Source organism: Polypterus senegalus, chromosome 17 (assembly GCF_016835505.1).
Source record: "Polypterus senegalus isolate Bchr_013 chromosome 17, ASM1683550v1, whole genome shotgun sequence".
In the NCBI taxonomy this organism is placed as follows: Eukaryota; Metazoa; Chordata; class Cladistia; order Polypteriformes; family Polypteridae; genus Polypterus; species Polypterus senegalus.
Genome location: NC_053170.1, coordinates 17,020,705 through 17,039,907, shown reverse-complemented (window position 1 = coordinate 17,039,907; position 19,203 = coordinate 17,020,705). Strand labels below are relative to the sequence as shown.

Below are 19,203 nucleotides of genomic sequence, written 5' to 3'. Positions count from 1 at the left end.
CCACGCAGGGAGGACCCGGGAAGCGAACCCAGGTCCCCTAACTGTGAGGCAGCAGCGGTACCACTGCGCCATCGTGATGCCCAGACCAGTAACCAGAACGCCTGAATCAGCACATTTAATGAGAGCAGGGGCTCAAAACCAGGAACCCAAACTCAAAAGCATAGATCATGAAAACAGAAATCATGAACAAGGATGCCATGCCGAAGCTGATGCTGCCACTTCATGCCACCACAGGAACAGAAACATCAGGTAAGCTGATTCGGGTTTTCTACTCAGTAAGTTCTGTATTTCATCGTGGTGATGTGTTGGATGTTGGTCGGACATGCCTGTCACATTACACATCATCACCTATGCGCACCAGAGGGTCGCCTAGAGGAAATAATACCACCTCAGGAAGAGAGGGGGCGCTGCTGCTGCTAACAGTCTTGTCTCCTTCCTCCCTTACTGCCCCTCAAGGGCGCCGACACAAAAGAAGTTCCGCCCCTTCTAGTCCACCTGATGTAAGAGGAGACCACTCACGGAGGATTGCGTCTCACGTTTAGAAGTTGACCAGGCTTCTGTGGGGCGTCTATGCACCAGTGACTCAGGTGTCCACCAGATATTTGGACAATTTGCCCACTGAGCACCTACTGCTCAGCACTTACCAGCTGGCTAATCGTCACACTGGAGCCTCGATAAACTCCGAACGCTGGGTACAGGGGCTCCGTGAAGCTGGCCTGGAACCTGTGTAGTATCGTCATGGTGTCTGAGATGCTGTAAAATGCAAGCGTGCCACTGTGGTGGTCCACATAAACCCCAATTCTAGAACAGCGGGGGGCAGTGATTTCAGTTTCCTGGTTATCATGCCACGCAGCATAAGTAGAATCCAGGCAGAGTAAACTCCAGGACTTTCGATTACCTCCCAGGCGACAGGCCGAGCTCCATCCTTTCCTGCTGATTGTTTTATAGGCCACAGCGATGGCTGCCCCTCTGCCCTGCCGCTCCACCTCCCAGTAGCTATGCGGCCCAGTCAGGGGCTCCAGACAGAGGACCTGCAGGTAGCGGTCAAACCTGGCGGGGTGGTCAGGGCAGGAGTGGCTCTCTCCACGCCACACCACGCTGCGGTTTCTCTCAGCCACCTGCAGGTGTTCGTTGGCCGTGCATTGGTCCAGTTTGAGTAGACAGGAGTCTGCATGAAGAGAGAAAAGAATCGGTGAAGAAACGTCAAGCCGCTAATCATCTGCCCAGCTACAGAGTTCACTAATTGGAGCTTAATTTCATTTTATTTTGCATTTGGGGGCCGAAACTTAATGTAACCGAGTAGTCAGCCATCTACAGGCAAAAACATTGGTGGTGTCATCTAAGAGGTTACAGGCCTAAAATAAAGTCTGCCCTTCTCTGTGGCTCAGGGGACAACGGCTCAGATAGTGGGACCTCTTTCAGTGAAAGAAAAAGCCAAAAGGAAGCATTGGCCATAGGGAAAATGGTCACCATACTTAAATATTAATATGCATATCGGCTTGGGGCAAAACAAAAAGAGGTGTCTGCTTGTGTAAAGCCCATCATGGACTATGCGCCCTTTGGCCTAATATTAGGCCCAATTTACAGTTGGCGACTGATTTTCTGAGTCGGCCCGAATTTCAGCTTCATTGGCTGTCGTTTCGTGAGCAGTATGGGGTCTGGGGGTCGCAATGCCCGATTGCCTCTAACGATTGGGCTGTCATTGTCCTGAATCGAGGTGAAGTCATGTGGCAGCATGATGGCGCGGGGATAGCACTGCTGCCTTGCAGTAAGAAGACTGGGGTTTGTGCCGCAGGTTCTCCCTGTGTGGAGTTGGCATGTTCTACCCATGTGTGGGTGAGTTTCCTCCAGGTGCTCCAACTTCCTCCCACAATCCAAACACAAGGAGGTTAGGTGGATTGGTGACACGAAAGTGGCCCTGTTATGTGTGTTTGCCCTGAGATGGACTGGCGCCCCTGTTTGTTCCTGCCTTGTGCCCTATGCTAGCTGGGATAGGCTTCAGCAGACCCCCATGACTTGGTTCAGGAGAAAGCGGGTTAGATTATTATTATTATAGATTATTAATTTTTCATGTCTTTGTGTTATTTTTTTCAATATGTGATTATGTACTGGTGTGCTGTCTCTTCAAATATGAGAATGTTCCAGGTTTTCTGTGGGTTAAACCCCCAAGAGGCGGGGCCACCTGTCCATCTCCATTTAGGAACCGCCCCCAGCCCTACATAGACTGTGGAGACAAGCAGTTCAGTGGGAATCATTTGAAAGTTTTTATGGTTGGAATTTCTGTTTTTTATTTATTTATTTATTATTGTCATGGTCATTTAGCTAACAGCTCAGCTGTCCCAACATCTCAACATCCAGGTTCTTCTTAAGATTCCTCAAGGTTTCTGCTTGGTAGTTTCTTCCTGATTTTCATAATTTTTTTGTGTAAAGAAGAGCTTCCTGGCTTTAGTCCTAAATGCACGACCCCTTAATTTCCACTGGTGTCCTCGAATACGGGACATGAATGAATGAATTCTGCTGGATCTGCTTTATCAATGCCTCTATTTTCAAGATGAGGTCCCCATGCGGTCTCCTCTGCTGGAGAATAAACAGGTTTAATTTTCTAAGCCTGTCACAGTAGGACATCTCCTTAAGTCCTGAGATGCACAGGTCCAAGTGCTGCCATGTCTTTCTTGAGGTGTGGTGGCCAGAACTGCACACAACACTCCAGAAGTGGTTTCTCCAGTATGCTGTGTAGTCTGAGCAAAACGGCCCTTGAGGATTTTGGAGACCTGGAGTAGGTCACCACGCGGACTCCTCTGCTCGAGACTAAACAGGTTTAATTCTCTGAGTCTGTCACAGTAGGACATGTCCTCAAGCTCTGAGATGTTCTTGGTTGATCTCCTCTGCACAACTTCAAGTGCTGCTCTGTCTTTCTTGTAGGGTTTTGACCAGAACTGCACACAATGCTCCAGATGTGGTCTCACTAGTGCATTACATAGTCTTAGCATAATGTCGCTTGAGGATTTTGAAGACCTGGATTATGTCACTAAGTAGACTCTGCCCAGCTTCAAGTGCTGCTCTGTCTTTCTTGCACTGTGGTGACCAGAACTGCACACAGGATTCCAGATGTGGTCTCATGAGTGCATTATACAGTCTGAGCCTAACATCCCTTGAGGATTTTGAAGACCTGGAGCAGTTCCCCAGAGTTCTTCTCTGCTCGAGACTAAACAGGTTTAATTGTCTGAGTCTGTCACAGTAGGACACGTCCTCAAGCTCTGAGATGTTCTTGGTTGTTCTCCTCTGCTCAGCTTCAAGTGCTGCTCCGTTTTTCTTGTAGCAGGTTAACCAGAACTGCACACAGGATTCCAGATGTGGTCTCACGAGTGCATTCTTTAGTCTGAGCACAACGTTCCTTGAGGATTTTAAAGACCTGGATCACCTCACCAAGCAGACTTCTCTGCTCGAGACTAAACAGGTTTAATTCTCTGAGTCTGTCACAGTAGGACATGTCCTGAAGCTCCGAGATGTTCATGGTTGTTCTCCTCTGCACAACTTCAAGTTCTGCTCGGTCTTTCTTGCTCTGCGGTGACCAGAATTGCTCACAGGACTCCAGATGTGGACTCACGAGCGCATTATGTAGTCTGAGCCTAATGCCCCTCAGCTTATATTCAAATTTTTTACGATATAACCTAACACTTTATTTGCCTTTTTAATTGTTCCTGTGCATTGCCTAGATGTTAGAAGTGTTGTGTCAACATCTAGATGTTCTTTTCAGAGGCCATATTGACTGTCTGAAGTCAGCTAGAAGGGCAGTGTGCCTCCTGTGCTCCTCCACACGATTCCTGCTGTCAGTGCTGTGAGTGAATGACAGAGAGGATGGAGGCCCTGACACCCTCCGGCCCCATTTCTGAGACACTGATGTCTCCCGATGTTCTCAACGCTGGACCAAATGTGATAAATAAAGACAAACTCACAAGCTATGAAGTCAGCCCTGCTCTGCAGCTCACAAGGCGTCGGCACAGATGTTGGAAGTTCCATCACTGAAAAGAAGACAAAATGAAAGCAGTTACGAACGTTGGAACAAGCTTGGAACCAACAGCCGATAGCCACTTCTCATAATTAACAAAGGACCCCCTTTATGGGGTCATACATGACCAACACTGACAATGAAGTGGATTGGGAGGGTCCTTATTACTGCCTTTGTTTAACCAAAACACATTGAAATTAGAGGTCATGCATGGAAATGGGGGGCAACTTTTATATTCTGTTGGCATTTGGGAGGGCAGGTGTTGCAAGTGGTGGTCTTTTTTTTATTCTGTATTGAATTAGAAGGCACTTATACTTGACCTAGCATTTGGGGTTCTTACATGGAGGTTTTGTGCCAATTTGATATTCACTTGCTATTTGGGGGGCCTAGTCTTACCTGGACTACTGAACCCTTTCAATGCTGTACTGAATTTGGAAGCTCTGGCCCTCTTTGCATTTTTTGTGCTTTAGGGGGGCAAGCATTTATTTTAAGAGCCACTCTCCTAATGGTATGGCCTGTGTTTTTAAGACGGTTACACTCTGCAAATGTGGGACCCCCTTGACACTTGGGGCCGTGAATTGTGCACCCTGATTCCCTCAAGAGCTGAATTTGATTTTGGGCCCCCTTAGAAGGGCAATTGTGACGTAGGATTAGGTGCTTGCGGGGCATTCCCCATTTCATTAGGCTTTCAGTTCACTCAGACTCTAAGAAACCTGATGCATCCCACACTGTGGCCTTTCCAAGTGGACGCACTTCGCGAATGGCCAACATGCTGATCTGCCAACCTTTGGTCAGCTTGCTTTGTGAGTTTAACCTGAAGCCGAGCTCTTCAATTGAACATCTGCCCACCATTAACTGCTCAAGAGCAGAATTTTCAACTCAAAAGCTCATGTGAATAACGTATGCGTATTCTTCCGATTTTCCAAAGGTATTTATTTAAGAAAAAAATTAGGAAAAAAATAACCTGTGCATTTTGCATGTTGTGAAGATGCAGCTGGATAAGTGACAAGTGGATTAAGTAACCCAGGGGTCCAGAAGGGCCGCACTGGCTCCAGGCTCTCATTCCAGCCAGTTTCCTAATAAGAAGTCAGTCCTTGCTGATTGCTTTGTAACTCTTTGGCTTGTCGGTGCTTTCATTCATCCAAGATCATTTTTTAATTGCCCTGTCGGGGAAACTTGGGGGTTGGTGGCAGGACTGGCACCCCAGCCACTGTATAAAACCTTACACTGTTCAGTGTGGTGCTGAGGGGTCCTCATCTTTGGTGGCTCATCGTTGTAATCAGTGCACACTGCCCACCAAGCCCACGCCATGTAGAGTTTCCTTCTCTGAGGACGTCATCCATGTGCTTTGTGGACCAGAACAGATTTAAACTTAACGCTCCTCCCAGTTCTCCAGTTCCCCTCTCATTTCTATCTACGGTTTTTTTTTTTAACGCTGATACTTCATAAGGCGGCACGTTAGCTGGGGAGCTGCGGGTTTATTGGTTACCAGCATTTCATTGTTAACTAACGTCTGCTCAAGAAAAGAGGCAACAATTAAAACTTAAAAGCAGCCGCTAAAAATTAAAACAAGCAATGAAGGGTTCTGAATTGTCACAGCCAGCAATGCGCACTGAATGAACAAACAAACGAGTTCTTTTGTACGTGTCTTTTTCAAGGCATGCGAAGTGCACCCTGCACCTTATATTGCATTCCGCGGCAGTCCGGAGCGATCATCTTAATGCCACTTAAACCATAGACATATATAGATAGACGCCACATTCACTGTGCTGCCCAGTTGACACGACACGTCAGCGTGTCCACCATATTGCGAGTGGCAAAAGTGCCATTTAAACTAATACAGGTAGACGTGGAAACCGGGAAAAAACAATAACGTTTAAAACAGTATCGTTTACATACAACAGATTTTGGCAAATCATTTAAATGCAATTATTTATATCAATTTATACACTAACAATGGCAATTATTAAATAACTATAATAATTACTGTATTATTATTAAATAATTCGTCCCATATAAGTAACATTTCTCGGACTGCCTTCTTTCATCTCCGAAACATGTCTAGACTTTGTCCTGTTCTTACGCAGCACTGTACTGAAGTATCGGTTAAAGCCCGAGTCACCTCACGTATAGATTACTGTAATGCTATTCTATCTGGCATCCCATAAAAACGTATCCATTGCTTATGCTGCCAGGATAATAACCTGCTGTTTTAAATCCACTGAACATATCACACCTCTTCTCTCTCAACTTCACTGGCTCCCTGTTAACTACAGAATACAATACTAAATCCCACTCTGAACATTTAAAGCTCCCCCCTACCTCACTGATCTCCTCCAGATTTACACTCCTTCTCGCTCACACAGATCCTGTAATTTGAGAGTATTCAGTCAATATGACAATATGGTGCAGCCTTAGTTTGTGGAAGACAGACACAACTAAAGACATGAGCATAAAATGATGGTTGTCAATTTCAAACTGTGTTTCCTCGATGTGCTCCTTGAGAAAAAACACATCATCTGAACCAATCTCAGCCTGAACAAACTGATCGATCAACGATACACTGACAGCTTGCCCTAATGTAGACTGTCGGATAACATGCTCAGCTACTTTGACCACCTTGACTGGACCCTCAGAAGGAATCATCAAGCCTCCTTTGTATTTTTAATGTGAGCGAGTGGTAGCTTTGATCATATGATGCCGGTACAGCATCTGTTACCAAACTAGCATGGCACACGTCATAGGACAGCTTTCTCAAAATCCCTTCTAAGGGCTACCTGACCTCCCACTGCTTCCTGAGGTGGATTTCTTTGGGAAACCTTCAAAGTTTGAGAAATGTTAACAGCTAACAACAATCTACTTAGTTGGTGACTAAATACGTTTAGCCAAAACGTTTGGAGGCTCACTTGAGCACATAAATGCATAGCTTTGCTAGCTTAGCCTGGCGTAGCTAAAATTAAGTTTAAAAAACGGGATTTTCTAATGGCCAAATATAACCAAAACAATTGTTCAGCCTTACCTATGAAATGTAATCCCCCAGGATCTGGTTTGGAGCGTACAGCGGTTTGTACAATCCCAAGCAGCACATGCATGAGGCATCTCTTCACTCCACAGCGGTGCCACTTGTAATATGGCGGCGACGTTGACGTACGATGCTGCTGGTCATGCGGCATCTAGTAATTCTATGTCTATGACTTAAATGGCCGAGATCTTTGGGAAACAGCCAATCAGTACGGTCGTGACAAAAACTAGCCAATGACTTACTTGGCAGACGACACCAAGCACCTCCCACGGATCGGCTCACTCTGACGTCTCAGTACACAAACTGATTGAATGAACCAGTATGACCCTTACTGGTCTGGAGAGCCATTGCAAGTTTGCTCACGTCCTGTAGACTGGAGACTCGCAGTCCATTGAATCGCAGTTCAGTTCATTGATGATATTTGTGTGGCCGACTGCATCAGAAATGACGGGATATTAAAGAAGGAAACTGCAGGAGATTAAGCCAAAACTGAAAATAATTTTATTTAGTCATATTTCAGTGTTTGCGTGCTCTATTTTTAGCTTCTTTTTGTACAATTGTAATTGTTTTTTTTTTGTCTATTTATTGTTGAAATTAGAAGATTATTATTATTATTATTATTATTACTGGGGGCTCTGCTCCCTGCTCACTTCACTCACCAACCCCCAGGGGCAGGCACTGGGCGCCCGCTATCTTACAGGTGAGCCGATCGGAGGGCATCAGGGTGCCCCTCCATTAAAGAAAGCGACTCTATTTAAAGATAGAAGAGTATGTGGGGCGAGGGAGGAAGACAGTTTGATCCTTTGTTATTACAGATAGAAAAGCAGTTACTTGAGTATTTCACTACAACTGCCTATTTTAAATTACTAATGAATAGTAAAGCATTGTAAAATGTAACAAAAAGTAAATAAAAAATTAGATTACATTAATGCCTCATCAAAAACAATATTCTAAATTGTTTTTTCCTCTAACTTACATTCTATAAATGTTGCTTTTCTGCATTTCTGTTCGCATATTGTTCGGGATGTTTCTCTCTTTCTTATTGTTCTTATTGAACGATTCTCTTTGCTCTTCATTTTTATTATATTCAGCTCTTTTTTTGTTCATTTTTGTTTTTGTCAGTGTTCATTGTCAGCTCTTGCTGCTGTTTTCTAAAATTCGACGTTCTTGAATAGATCATTGGCTTTTCTGCCTTCCCATTATAACCGACTGCGCTGAAGGGCGAGTTAGCAGCACCGAGAGGATGACGGGGTGGGATAGAGAGAGGATGTGCACGGTAGGAGTAACGCAGGGCCGTCTTTACAGCATTATAGCTCCCCGGGAAAAGCAGTGCACTGGTGGTCATACCTACAAAACCACTCAGCAAGTCACAACATACATAGATTAGCAACTGCCCAGCGTGTCCATACGTTAAGACGGCCCTGGTGTAAAAGACTGGGCGAGCGCCGTGGAGGGGTGTGGTCAAGGCTGAGTAACACAGAGACGACAGAAAGCAGTAGAATAATGATTGGGCGAGCAGTGTTGAGGGGCGTGGCCAAGGCTGAAAAACACAGACACGAAGGGAAACTCTTTTAATATAATTGAGAAATTGAGAGATTATTATTACTCATTTTGATGCTTGCTTTTCAACTAGAATATGGCTTGGTGTTGTTTTTGAAATAAGCGAATCAGTCATCCAAAGATTGAACGAAACAAATCGAATCACTAAAAAAGAATCGTTTTTCACATCACTAGTAATAGGCAAGAGAACTAAAATGGAGCCCCTAAAAACGTATTGGTTTAAGAGTAAATTAGATAGATAGATAGATCGATAGATAGATAGATAGATAGATACTTTATTAATCCCAAGGGGAAATTCACATAATCCAGCAGCAGTATACTGATACAAAGAAACAATATTAAATTAAATAGTAATAAAAATGAAAAAAATGAAAAAAATTAAAATAAAATTAATGTTAGCATTTACTCCCCCGGGTGGAATTGAAGAGTCGCATAGTGTGGGGGAGGAACGATCTCCTCAGTCTGTCAGTGGAGCAGGACGGTGACAAAAGTCTGTCACTGAAGCTACTCCTCTGTCTGGAGATGACACTGTTAAGTGGATGCAGTGGATTCTTCAAGATTGACAGGAGTTTGCTTAATGCCCGTCGCTCTGCCACAGATGTTAAACTGTCCAACTTTAATCCTACAATAGAGCCTGCCTTCTTAACAAGTCTGTCCAGGCGTGAGGCGTCTTTCATCTTTATGCTGCCACCCCAGCACACCACCGTGTAGAAGAGGGCACTCGCCACAACCGTCTGGTAGAACATCTGCAGCATCTTACTGCAGATGTTGAAGGATGCCAACCTTCTCAGAAAGTATAGTCTGCTCTGACCTTTCTTACATAGAGCATCAGAATTGGCAGTCCTGTCCAATTTGTCATTCAGCTGCACTCCCAGATATTTAAAGGTCTGCACCCTCCGCACAGTCACCTCTGATGATCACATGGTCCATGAGGGGCCTAAACCTCCTAAAATCCACCAAATTAGAGAGAGAGATAAGGAGCACACACTGATACAGCGCATTGCTGCACCCACCACACCACAAACCAACTCAGGATCCCAGATTAGGACCCGAGTGCAGCCATGCAGCGGGTGACACCTCAGCACCACACTAGTTCAGATGGATTGGGACAGTGTGAGGTTTTTTTATGGTGGCTGGAGTGCCAGTTCTGCCACCAACACCTAAGTTTTTCCCTGCAGGTTGGTGAGCCTACATCAGGGGTGCCCACACTTGTTCGGCTTGCGAGCTACTTCTAAAATGACCAGGTTGAAATGATCTACCTACATTAAAAATTTTATATATATATATACCTGTATATATATATATACACCGAGTATACTTTATACATAAAATGTATGTTGTCATACCTTGCATAACTGAATAACGTTTTTGGCACAATAACAATTCAATACATTTATGGTTACTACAGTATTTGGATTTAATAATCTTCATGTGGGAAAAGGCTGACTCGCATAAATAAGTAGAGCCGAATAATGCAGTCAAGGAGATTTGAATTCAGCCGAGTGAAAAATGACGGCTGTCCAATTAACTGCGATTTTAGTTCCCTCTCCTTTCTCTTTCTCAGACCGCTTTTCGGAAGGACGTCAGTTTCGTAGTTTTATGAACAATGCGAAAGTGCCTTTCCACATTTTCCTTCTTTGGAATAGCAATGATAGATTGACAGATCAGACAAACGCACTTCGATTGTGACATTGTGAGAAAAAAATCCTCTTCCAATTCCACATCCAGCCCATACCCACCCCAAACAATTTTTTATCCCTTCTTTAGTCGATATAAATTGGAAGGCAAACTAGATCACAGCCAGAGTTTTGCAGTAGTTCCCGCGTTTGATCGTGCGTGCGGGATGACCAGTGTGGTAGAAGATAAGAGATCTCAGACTGGCCGCCCTGTATGTCAATCCAATGGCAAATGCCATAGGGAGGATATATGATAGACTAACGTTTAAAAAAAATTTTTAATGCCACGCGATCTACCTGCACTACCTTTGCAATGGCGATCGACGCACTGGGCACCCCTGTTCTACATGCAGGGACGGTTGCAGATCAAAGTCGTACCCAGGACAGAGCAACTGCATGCTCAAGGGCCCGACAGAGCAGAGTCCCTTTTGGCATTTTACGAGATTCGAACCAGCAACCTTCCGCTTGCCGGTGCAGATCCCTAGCCTCCAGTAGTAAATTAAATGGGCTCTAATTAAGAAATCGGTTAAAGTGAAGACATGCAGCCACTGCGGACCTTCACGACCGAGATTGAAGACCTCTGATCAGAATTGTAACTAAAGTTTGTCTTTGATGATTGAAAGCGCTAACAAGGCAAAGAGTTAAACAGCAAGTCTCATCATCAGCAAGGACTGAATTCTGATTAGTAAGCCGGCCTGGAGCCACTGCGGACCTCCACAACTGAGACTGAGGACCCCTGATGTAAGCCAAGTAACTTGAGATTGTTTTACTGTTGCTTGTGATTGTTCAGCATTGGTCCCCTGCTGGCCGCCATTAAAGCCCTGTCATTGTGTCATAAAGGCTATGATTTCCGTTTTCCATGAAAACATGAGAGTTTTTTTCTCAGTCGTCACTACAAACTGCCTCAGGTAAATAACAGATAAAAACAATTCCCATTTTTGGTGCAGGGTTCGTTTAAACAAGTTCGGCCCAAAAACGTAAGTGAGGTAAGATAGCAGTGAGACCCCCAAGACAACACATTTTTGGGATGACAGTCTCTACCATGGAATGAAATTATCTGGAGATCAAAAGTTCGGAAACCTGAGAAATTGAAAACGATAAACTCACCGACTGGAACGTCTGCCCCGCTCCGCAGCTCAGGGGTCATCGGCTCAGATGCTGGGACTTCTGTCACTAAAAGGAAAAGTCAACAAGAAAGCGGTGACCTACTAGATTTCTGTTGTTTTTTGTTTTTGGATTTCTCAGATCAGACACTCGTATTAGTTTTTTCTTTTTAAGGTTTCCAAATATGAATTTGATGTTTATTTCTTGAAATCCCCATCACTTACAGAATGACCACATCCGCCATTTTGTATTTTTCAAGTTCGGTTCCACGTTAGTCTGCGGAAGTTGTGACCCTCAGGTACGACGTGACAGGATTAAAAGTCAGCCAGGAATTCAGTTTCCTTACCGAGTTGTGGATTCCAGATGTTTTTTTTTTTTCTCCATATTTTTTTATAGGGGTTGTGGGGACGCTACGATTCACACCATCCAATGATGCTGATTTGTTAATTTTACTGCGGGGACCCCAGGGACACACCCAGCCTTGACTCCGCACACACACACACACACACACACAGAGACACTGTTAGTGGCACAACGATTAGACAAATAACATTAAAATACGGTAAATTAATCAAATAATAAAAGAAGAACACACAATACAGGGGGTCTTCGGGTTACAATGTTTCGAGTTTACAACACTCACTCCCATAAAAACTTAAAAAAATTGAGACATGAGAAGGAATAAAGGTAAGCATTTTTTTACACTCATTTTTTCTGTTACTACAGTACAGTGTACACTACAGTATATTTATGTCCTTTTCTTTTTTCTCAGGCTAAGATTTTGTGTTTTTATGTTTAGATTATGATTTTGCAAATGTGTTAAGATAGGTAAGTGACTTAGGCTAGAGTGTGTTTCGACTTACACCAAAATTCGGGTTACATCACTGTTGTAGGAACGGAACCGTGTTGTAACCCGAGGACCCCGTATAAGAAAAGCTCCTTGACGGTGGTGATTAATGACAAAACACTAACAACAAAATCAATAATAGTCCAGGACAGCAGGGGCAGTTCATGATGGATGTGGGAATGAAAAACCCTGAAAGCGACATAAAGGTTTGTCCTACCAGGTCCTGATGCAGTGTGGGGTTTGACGTGATTGGGCGCTCCGAAAGCGACATAAAGTTTTGTCCTACCAGGTCCTGATGCAGTGTGGGGTTTGACGTGATTGGGCGCTCCCTCTCAGACGGAGACGTTTCCAATCAGTGCACTCACATGGACGGCAAACACATGCAGACAGAAACTGGCATCCACTGTTCAAGTCGTAATCCAGTTGTGTGTACGAAACGTATTAACAAACGAGAGGATGATTTTTGGGATCCCCTCAGCATCTTTAAGGTTCCTTTTTAAAGGGCCTGCCTGCTCAATCTTCTTCCCAGCAGTCCCTGCACCCTCCGAAGCTGTCCAATAGTGTTATACCGCTGGGGCTGCTGGGAGATGTGGGACATTTTTAGCGGCGCTGCTACAAATTGCTCTTTCAAAAAAGTTCCTTAGTCCCAAATTCCTGGTTCTGAGTCTTGTTTTGATTTTTTTGTCCACGATTGTTGTTTGCCGTTACGGTTTTGACGCTCGTGTTTTTAATCTCCTAGACCTGACCGTTTTTCTGTTACTTCGCCTGTTCTCCCAGTCATTTCTCTGATCTTGTGACCAGAATGAAAACAGCATGTGGTTCTTCTTCAGCCTAACTCCTTGTTGCCGCTTGTAACCATTTATCTCTACTACCCTGAGAGATGCGTCTGTCCGTCTGGAATACACGTCACTCTTCAGCTTTCTAACTCACAGGCTCACTTACGATCAGTCTGTTTCTAATCAAAGTTGCAGAAAATTGAAGGCGTGACAAATTTTGTGCAGAACATAATTTAATGTTTTTAAATCTTTCTGTTATTGTCACCTGGCAGAATGTCGATACTCAAAACAGGTAGAGACTAATGGCAATAACTGCTCGGATAGCGAAAAGGGATGAATGGAGGTGAAGTACATTCAACCCCGGCAGTAAAGCTGCACGACTTTCAGGTAAAATTCTTACCAACCTGGGCAAACCAACGCAAAATAATAACAAATATTTGAAAATTGGGTGGCACAGTGGGTTGCGCTGCGCTGCTCCCTCCGTGGAGTTTGGATGTTCTCCCCGTGTCTGCATGCGTTTCCTCGCACAGTCCAAAGACATGCAGGTTAGGTGCATTGGTGAATCTAAATTGTCCCTAGTGCTTGGTGTGTGTGTGCCCTGCAGTGGGCTGGCACCCTGCCCGAGGTTTGTTTCCTGCCTTGTGCCCTGTGTTGGTTGGGTTAGGCTCCAGCAGACCCCCATGACCCTGTAGTTAGGATATAGCGGATTGGATAATGAATGGATGGATTAATCAGGGTTCCCCAAATCTTCACGCTTGTTGATTTCTTCTCTTTCTTACAGTTAAACCAAGGAAAGCCACCACAACTGTAGAGACTAAGCTCATCAAGATGGACCCCCACACCAACCAGTTTTGGCATGGATATTATTTAAAGGAAGCTGGAATTTTACTGAAAATGTTTAAAAATTCATACCACCTTCGATGCCACCACTTAGATGCCCGGAATTGTAAACCACAGTGAGGGGCGCTATACACAGCATTGCTTGGTTGGCCGACCATTTGAAAGCCTACCTGTGTTTGGGATTCCAGCAGTCCACCCTGCAATGATCTCCTCCAGACGTTCTCTCAGACGCGACAGGTCCTTCCTCAAAGCCGCACACGGGATGTCCGTATGGAGAGCCATGTTGAGCGACTTTTCATCTCCATGAGGGGCCGAGACAGAGTGGCTTCTCTACAATTGGACAAACAAGAGGGAAATAAGTAGCTGGCTGAGTGCGGCGTGGACCTGAATGTAGACCACAAGACTGACCCCTGTCAGCGGGCACTTTGGAGGAAATTTATTATTCAATTTATTATTCACTCCTATGAAATAGCTATGCCCAGGAGGGGGTGGGCAGCCAGTTGGCCGAGGTCTCCAGCACCATGACTGTGCCTGTCTACTATGAATGACCGCCGATACCCCACAGGTTTATTTCCCCCATTGATGCTGCTGAGTTTTGGTTTTCATCTCCTCCCTTTGTCACCTGTCACCTGGCTGGGCTCCCTCTGTGTGACTCCACTGCCTGTGGAAATGAAGGTGTGCCGTTATGTAAGGAGTCCGTTATAAAGTTTGTATTTGTGAACTCGTCACACTAAGTGTAGAGCGCAATACAAAAATAAACTGAATTCAATTGAAAGGCACTATATAATGTAAACTAAATGAGCCGTTACTTTCTTGGTGTTCAAAGACTCCATATGAGACCCTGAGTGAGTCACGTCACCTACCGGTCCTGTAATAAGTGCCGTGTAGAGTGACAGCATCTTGGCAAGATGATCACTAGGGAAAGGCGCTATATAACAAACACTGCATACATGTTTTAGACAGGGCTGCCATTGCAATGACTGAACTTACTGTATGACAGATTTAACAGATCATCAGTGTGCCCCCTGCTGGCACTGTTCGGCACAAGGACACCATATGAGTCACCAGCACGGACGCTGTGTGACACTGAGTGTGTCACTTCAGCCAGGGCTCATGCCATTGAATTGTGACGGCCATCCACAAAACGAAGGCGCTACATACAAGAGAGACGCCTTTCAATCTTTTGGATGGGCTGCTATTGTAATTACAGCCCAGGTCAGTGGGCCCCCTAGAAGCGGTGGCACACATCATATAAGGATGCCAGTTCAGTCCCTGCCACTGACTCCCTTGTGTGACCCTGAATAATGCCGGTGCCCACTTAAACAAATGTAACATCCTGGCACAGCTGCTCACGTCTGTGTACACAACAGGAATGGCGCTATATAAACGTGCTACGTATTTTGTCCTGCTCTGTGATTTACGCACTGGCTCAGTCAGTGTTATGACATATAAAAACGAGAAGGTGCATCACCTGAACGGGGAGGAGGCGGCCGACCCCCATCACGTCCCCCCTCTCCAGCTCCTTGATCTCCTTCTCCAGCCCCTCCGTGACAGCTTCGGCTTTTCCGACTTCTCTCCCGGCCCGCTCTCGGATCCACGCAGTCACCTTTACCTGGGCGTCCTCTGCACAGCTGACCAGCTCAGCAAAGCTCCTCTCAGTTTCCTGTGCTTCTCTCTCTGCCGACATCTGATGGGAGAGCAAAGGGAGGACGGACAGACAGACGGATGGATGGATGGGCACAAGTCAGAGCGGTTTGCTGTCCCAGCCTGGGTCAGCGTGGCGCACTAAAGAGACATCTCATGTGCTCTCCTTCTTCATCCACAGCTGACTGCCACATCATGACATGACGTTATTGCTGGATATCCGAGGGCATGTGTGCGTGTGTGTCATTTTTAGGGGGTCTAATACATGAGACCCTCTGCCCAAAGGTATAGAGCTGCATGGGGTTTAAGATCCAGAGGCTGGTGACTGGTGCTGACCTCTGCCGTAAAGATGGTCCTTGTGGACTTGGACGTTGGCGTGTACCACCCAGCTCTGTGGCATGTGACCAAATCATAAGATCTGATCTGCATGAACCGCCATGGACCACCACTCACCCTCTGGTAAGACAGGACTGGACAAGACTCCACAAGCAGCTCACCTAAGACACCAACATGGAGAGACCCCCCAACTGCTGAGGATGTGAATTCCAGGAATCTGACCCTGAGAAACCTGGGAGACGAGCACAACACCCAAAATGTTTGGGACAGGGGCATTAGGGCCAGTTCATGGCATTGGCACTGTGAATGGGTATCTAGATCTCATCTACATGGTGGTGGCACACCTCTGTGACAGTGACACTTTATGTGTATGTCCAGTATGGTACGTGGATGACTTCTGTGCCCGCCCAGTGTGTTTCTCTGTGGCAGAAGTACATTGGCAAGGAATCAACACAGGACAGAGGCAATAATTTATGTGGATGCCAGCGGGATGCTTTCCTAGAAGGGGCACACAGGCTGGTACTTGCTGACAGTATGGGCAAACCCTCAGACAATTAAAAACCAATTGAAGGGTCCCACTCAGCTGCTCAAGGCCCACTCTTTGCCAGTCTCCTCTTTCAATGTGCTTGGCCTGCCACATTTGCTGCCAACTTGGCAACATTTGGTTAACTTTGAATAGAAATCAGCGTGCCATGTTCTGCTCCAGATCAAACTTTTCATATCCCCTTCTGTTTTCTTACTGCTCTCAATGGATGCCAAATAATGCTTGGCATGCCGGGGGCAAATGAGGGCACTCATTAGAGTTCTCCCACTACTCACAGTTTGGGTCTCCCATTTTGCTCACCTTAATGGTCTCCATGACTCTGCGGGTTTTCTCCAGTTGCAGGCGCTTCTCCTGGATCATCTGGTGGATTTCTGGGATGGACACTTGGGGTGGCATCTGTGTGGAAACACAATGGAATGGAGAATCGTTGTAAACACACCATCTGGGACAGGGGCACCCCCAAGGGGTATGCACGGTGTGTGTCCTGGCCCCATCTAATTTGGGGTCTAGTCATGCCCCTTGTTCAAACAGTGCACCTAGACCAGAGGCCAGATAGACGAGTAGGTGACAATTGTCACTCCTGCCAGCAGGGGGCCTCCTCACGCAGTTTAAAAGAAACGTCTGCTGGGAGAGCAGGAAAAAATAGCAAAGGAAAAGAAGAGAACTGGGAAGTCAACTGGCATCCAAGAACCGGCCCAGTGCGAGAATGTGGACTGTGGGGGATTGGCGTCCCATCCTGGATTGGTTTGTGGTGACACTGCGGCTGCGCTCCCTGTGGCCCTGTGCCCTGGTATAGTGGCTGGTCCTGGGTTCAAATGGATGGTGGTATATTGGCACAGTGGGAGGGTGGATGGTGCTATGTTGGCACAGTGGGTACCCCAGCATTCAGACCAACAGCAAATGGTGTTTTTATGGCACAGTGGGTAGTCCTGGGTTCATATAAATGGTGGATGGTATTATGCTGGCACAATGGTCAATCCAGGGTACAAACGGACAGCAGGAAGTGTTATGATGGCACAGTGGTTAGTCCTGGGTTCAAATGGATGGTGGATGTTGTTTTGATGGAATAGAGGGCACCCAGTGTTCAAACAATGGTCAGTCATGGGTTGAGATGGACAGCAGATGATATTATTATGGCACAGTATTTAGTCTTGGGTTCAAATGGATGGTATGCTGACACAGTGGCTAGTCCTGGGTTCAGACAGAGAGCAGGTGGTTGTATGCTGGCACAGTGACTAGTCCTGGGCTCAAACTCTTATCTGTGTGGAGTTTGCCTGTTCTTCTCAGGTTGCAATGGCTTCTCCCTCCAGGCTCCATTATTTTCTCACATCCCCAAGCTTGTTGACGTCACCTGGAGACCCTAAACTGGCTCTGTGTGGGTGAGTAAGTGTCTGAGTGGACCCAGTGGTGAACTGGCACAATCTTTGGAGCTTTTTCTTGCACCCGATGCCCTCAGGATTGCATTCAGTGGATGTGGGTTTGTGGTGCCCAGGTAGCATGGTGGCTCAGCAGTGGGCACCAGTGCCCCACACCTTCGGGTACTCGGGTCTGATTCCTGCCCGGCCTCCCATTACACAGGTCACTGCGTGTGCCCAGCAGTGGAATGGCGTCCCATCCAAGGGTGGCTCCTCAAGTGTGCTCAATAAAATGTCGAGAGGCAGTACCTACTTGTGCCCATCTGATGGGCTAAGTGGCATAAGAAAAGAAAGGGGTGAAGAGAGAGGTAAAGGGCAAGATATCTGAGTGGTTAGTGCCACGGCCTCTGGTGACTCAGGCTCAGTTTCTGTCTGCAAATTTCCTCCAAGCTCCCACACAAGTCCTCTACACGGTTCAATCAGAGTGAGTGTGCCATGCAGTGGGCTGGCATCCTATCCAGTGCTGGTCCCCGTGCCCCGTGCCCAGTGAAGCCAGAAAGGCTCCATCCCTGGTAAGTGGGCCTGTGAATGCATGCCTGGCCCACCGTGCTTCCACAGTTCTTCCAAACAACCAATGTCAGGTTAAGGACCCTCAGGCCTGTCCTGTACAAGCTCATCATCATCATCATCATCATCATCAGGCGGTTAGAAGCCTCTTACCTGAACGCTAGCCGTGGCCCCCTCAGGACTTCCACAAGGGCCCACCTCTTTGTATCCCCCCGATTGGCAGTCAGGGGGATTCCTGAACAGATCCTTCTCGTAGTGTGGCTGGAGGTGGGCTTCACAGAAAGTCGCCAGGCGGGTGAGAAAGTGCTTCATGCTTCCAAAGGTTCCTCCAGGATGGCCACCTGGCCCCTCGTCGCCCGGGCACGGTGCCTTCATGGACTTTTCCAGCAGAGTAGGCCTCGGTGTGAACGTCCGCCGGCATTGGGGACAGCTGCTCACACCAGAGTGGTCCCAGTAGCGGTTAATACACTCTTTACAGAACGTGTGCCTACAGGGCAGAGAGACAGGGGCACTAGGGGCTTCCAGACACACGGCGCAGGCCAGCGGGTCCCAGTCGTCTGCAGCCATGACGCCTTCGGAGACACAGAGGGGCCGCTCCTGAGGAAATGAAAGTGGGACGTCTTTGTGTTTCTTCATTTCCTGTTCTGAGGCAGAAGCGCAAGGCTGACATCTATGGAGCTGAGCTGGCAGATCACTTCAAAGAGGGTGCCATTCGGGAGGACAGGTCCATTTATCGGCTTTCATTCAAAGCGGCTTCCAGATGAGGTCAAAATGAGGTGTGGGGGGCTGCTGGGGGATCGAGTGTGACAGGAGGAGGTGACAAAGCTGATCACCACAAGTGAAGACACCCGTCAGCCAGAGTCAGTCCGACAGAAAGTCACCAAGTGAGGGTCTTCAAACGATTCTTGACCACGAAGAGGGAG

At 46.5% G+C, this 19,203-nt stretch overlaps 1 protein-coding gene across 1 annotated transcript; it reads right to left on the bottom strand.

The window, feature by feature from the left end:
• LOC120517529 (tripartite motif-containing protein 16-like protein) lies at window positions 1–18,931 on the bottom strand. The gene is made up of 7 exons (XM_039739920.1): window positions 18,434–18,931; window positions 16,659–16,754; window positions 15,306–15,521; window positions 14,005–14,164; window positions 11,375–11,440; window positions 3,957–4,022; window positions 1–1,168 (listed from the first exon to the last, which is right to left on the bottom strand). The coding sequence occupies exons 1-7, from the start codon at window positions 18,914–18,916 to the stop codon at window positions 627–629; spliced, it is 1,629 nt and encodes a 542-aa protein (XP_039595854.1). The 5' UTR covers window positions 18,917–18,931; the 3' UTR covers window positions 1–626.
• Between the last annotated feature and the right edge of the window lie 272 nt (window positions 18,932–19,203).

Bases quoted from the DNA above. Each gene is read 5' to 3' on its own strand.
- LOC120517529 (XM_039739920.1), bottom strand. From the start codon at position 18,916: ATGAAGAAACACAAAGACGTCCCACTTTCATTTCCTCAGGAGCGGCCC. The intron at 16,755-18,433 runs GTAAGAGGCTTC...GTTTCCACACAG, and splicing joins GGGCCACGGCTAGCGTTCAG to ATGCCACCCCAAGTGTCCAT. The intron at 4,023-11,374 runs GTGAGTTTATCG...TCTTCTTTTCAG, and splicing joins CGGGGCAGACGTTCCAGTCG to TGATGGAACTTCCAACATCT.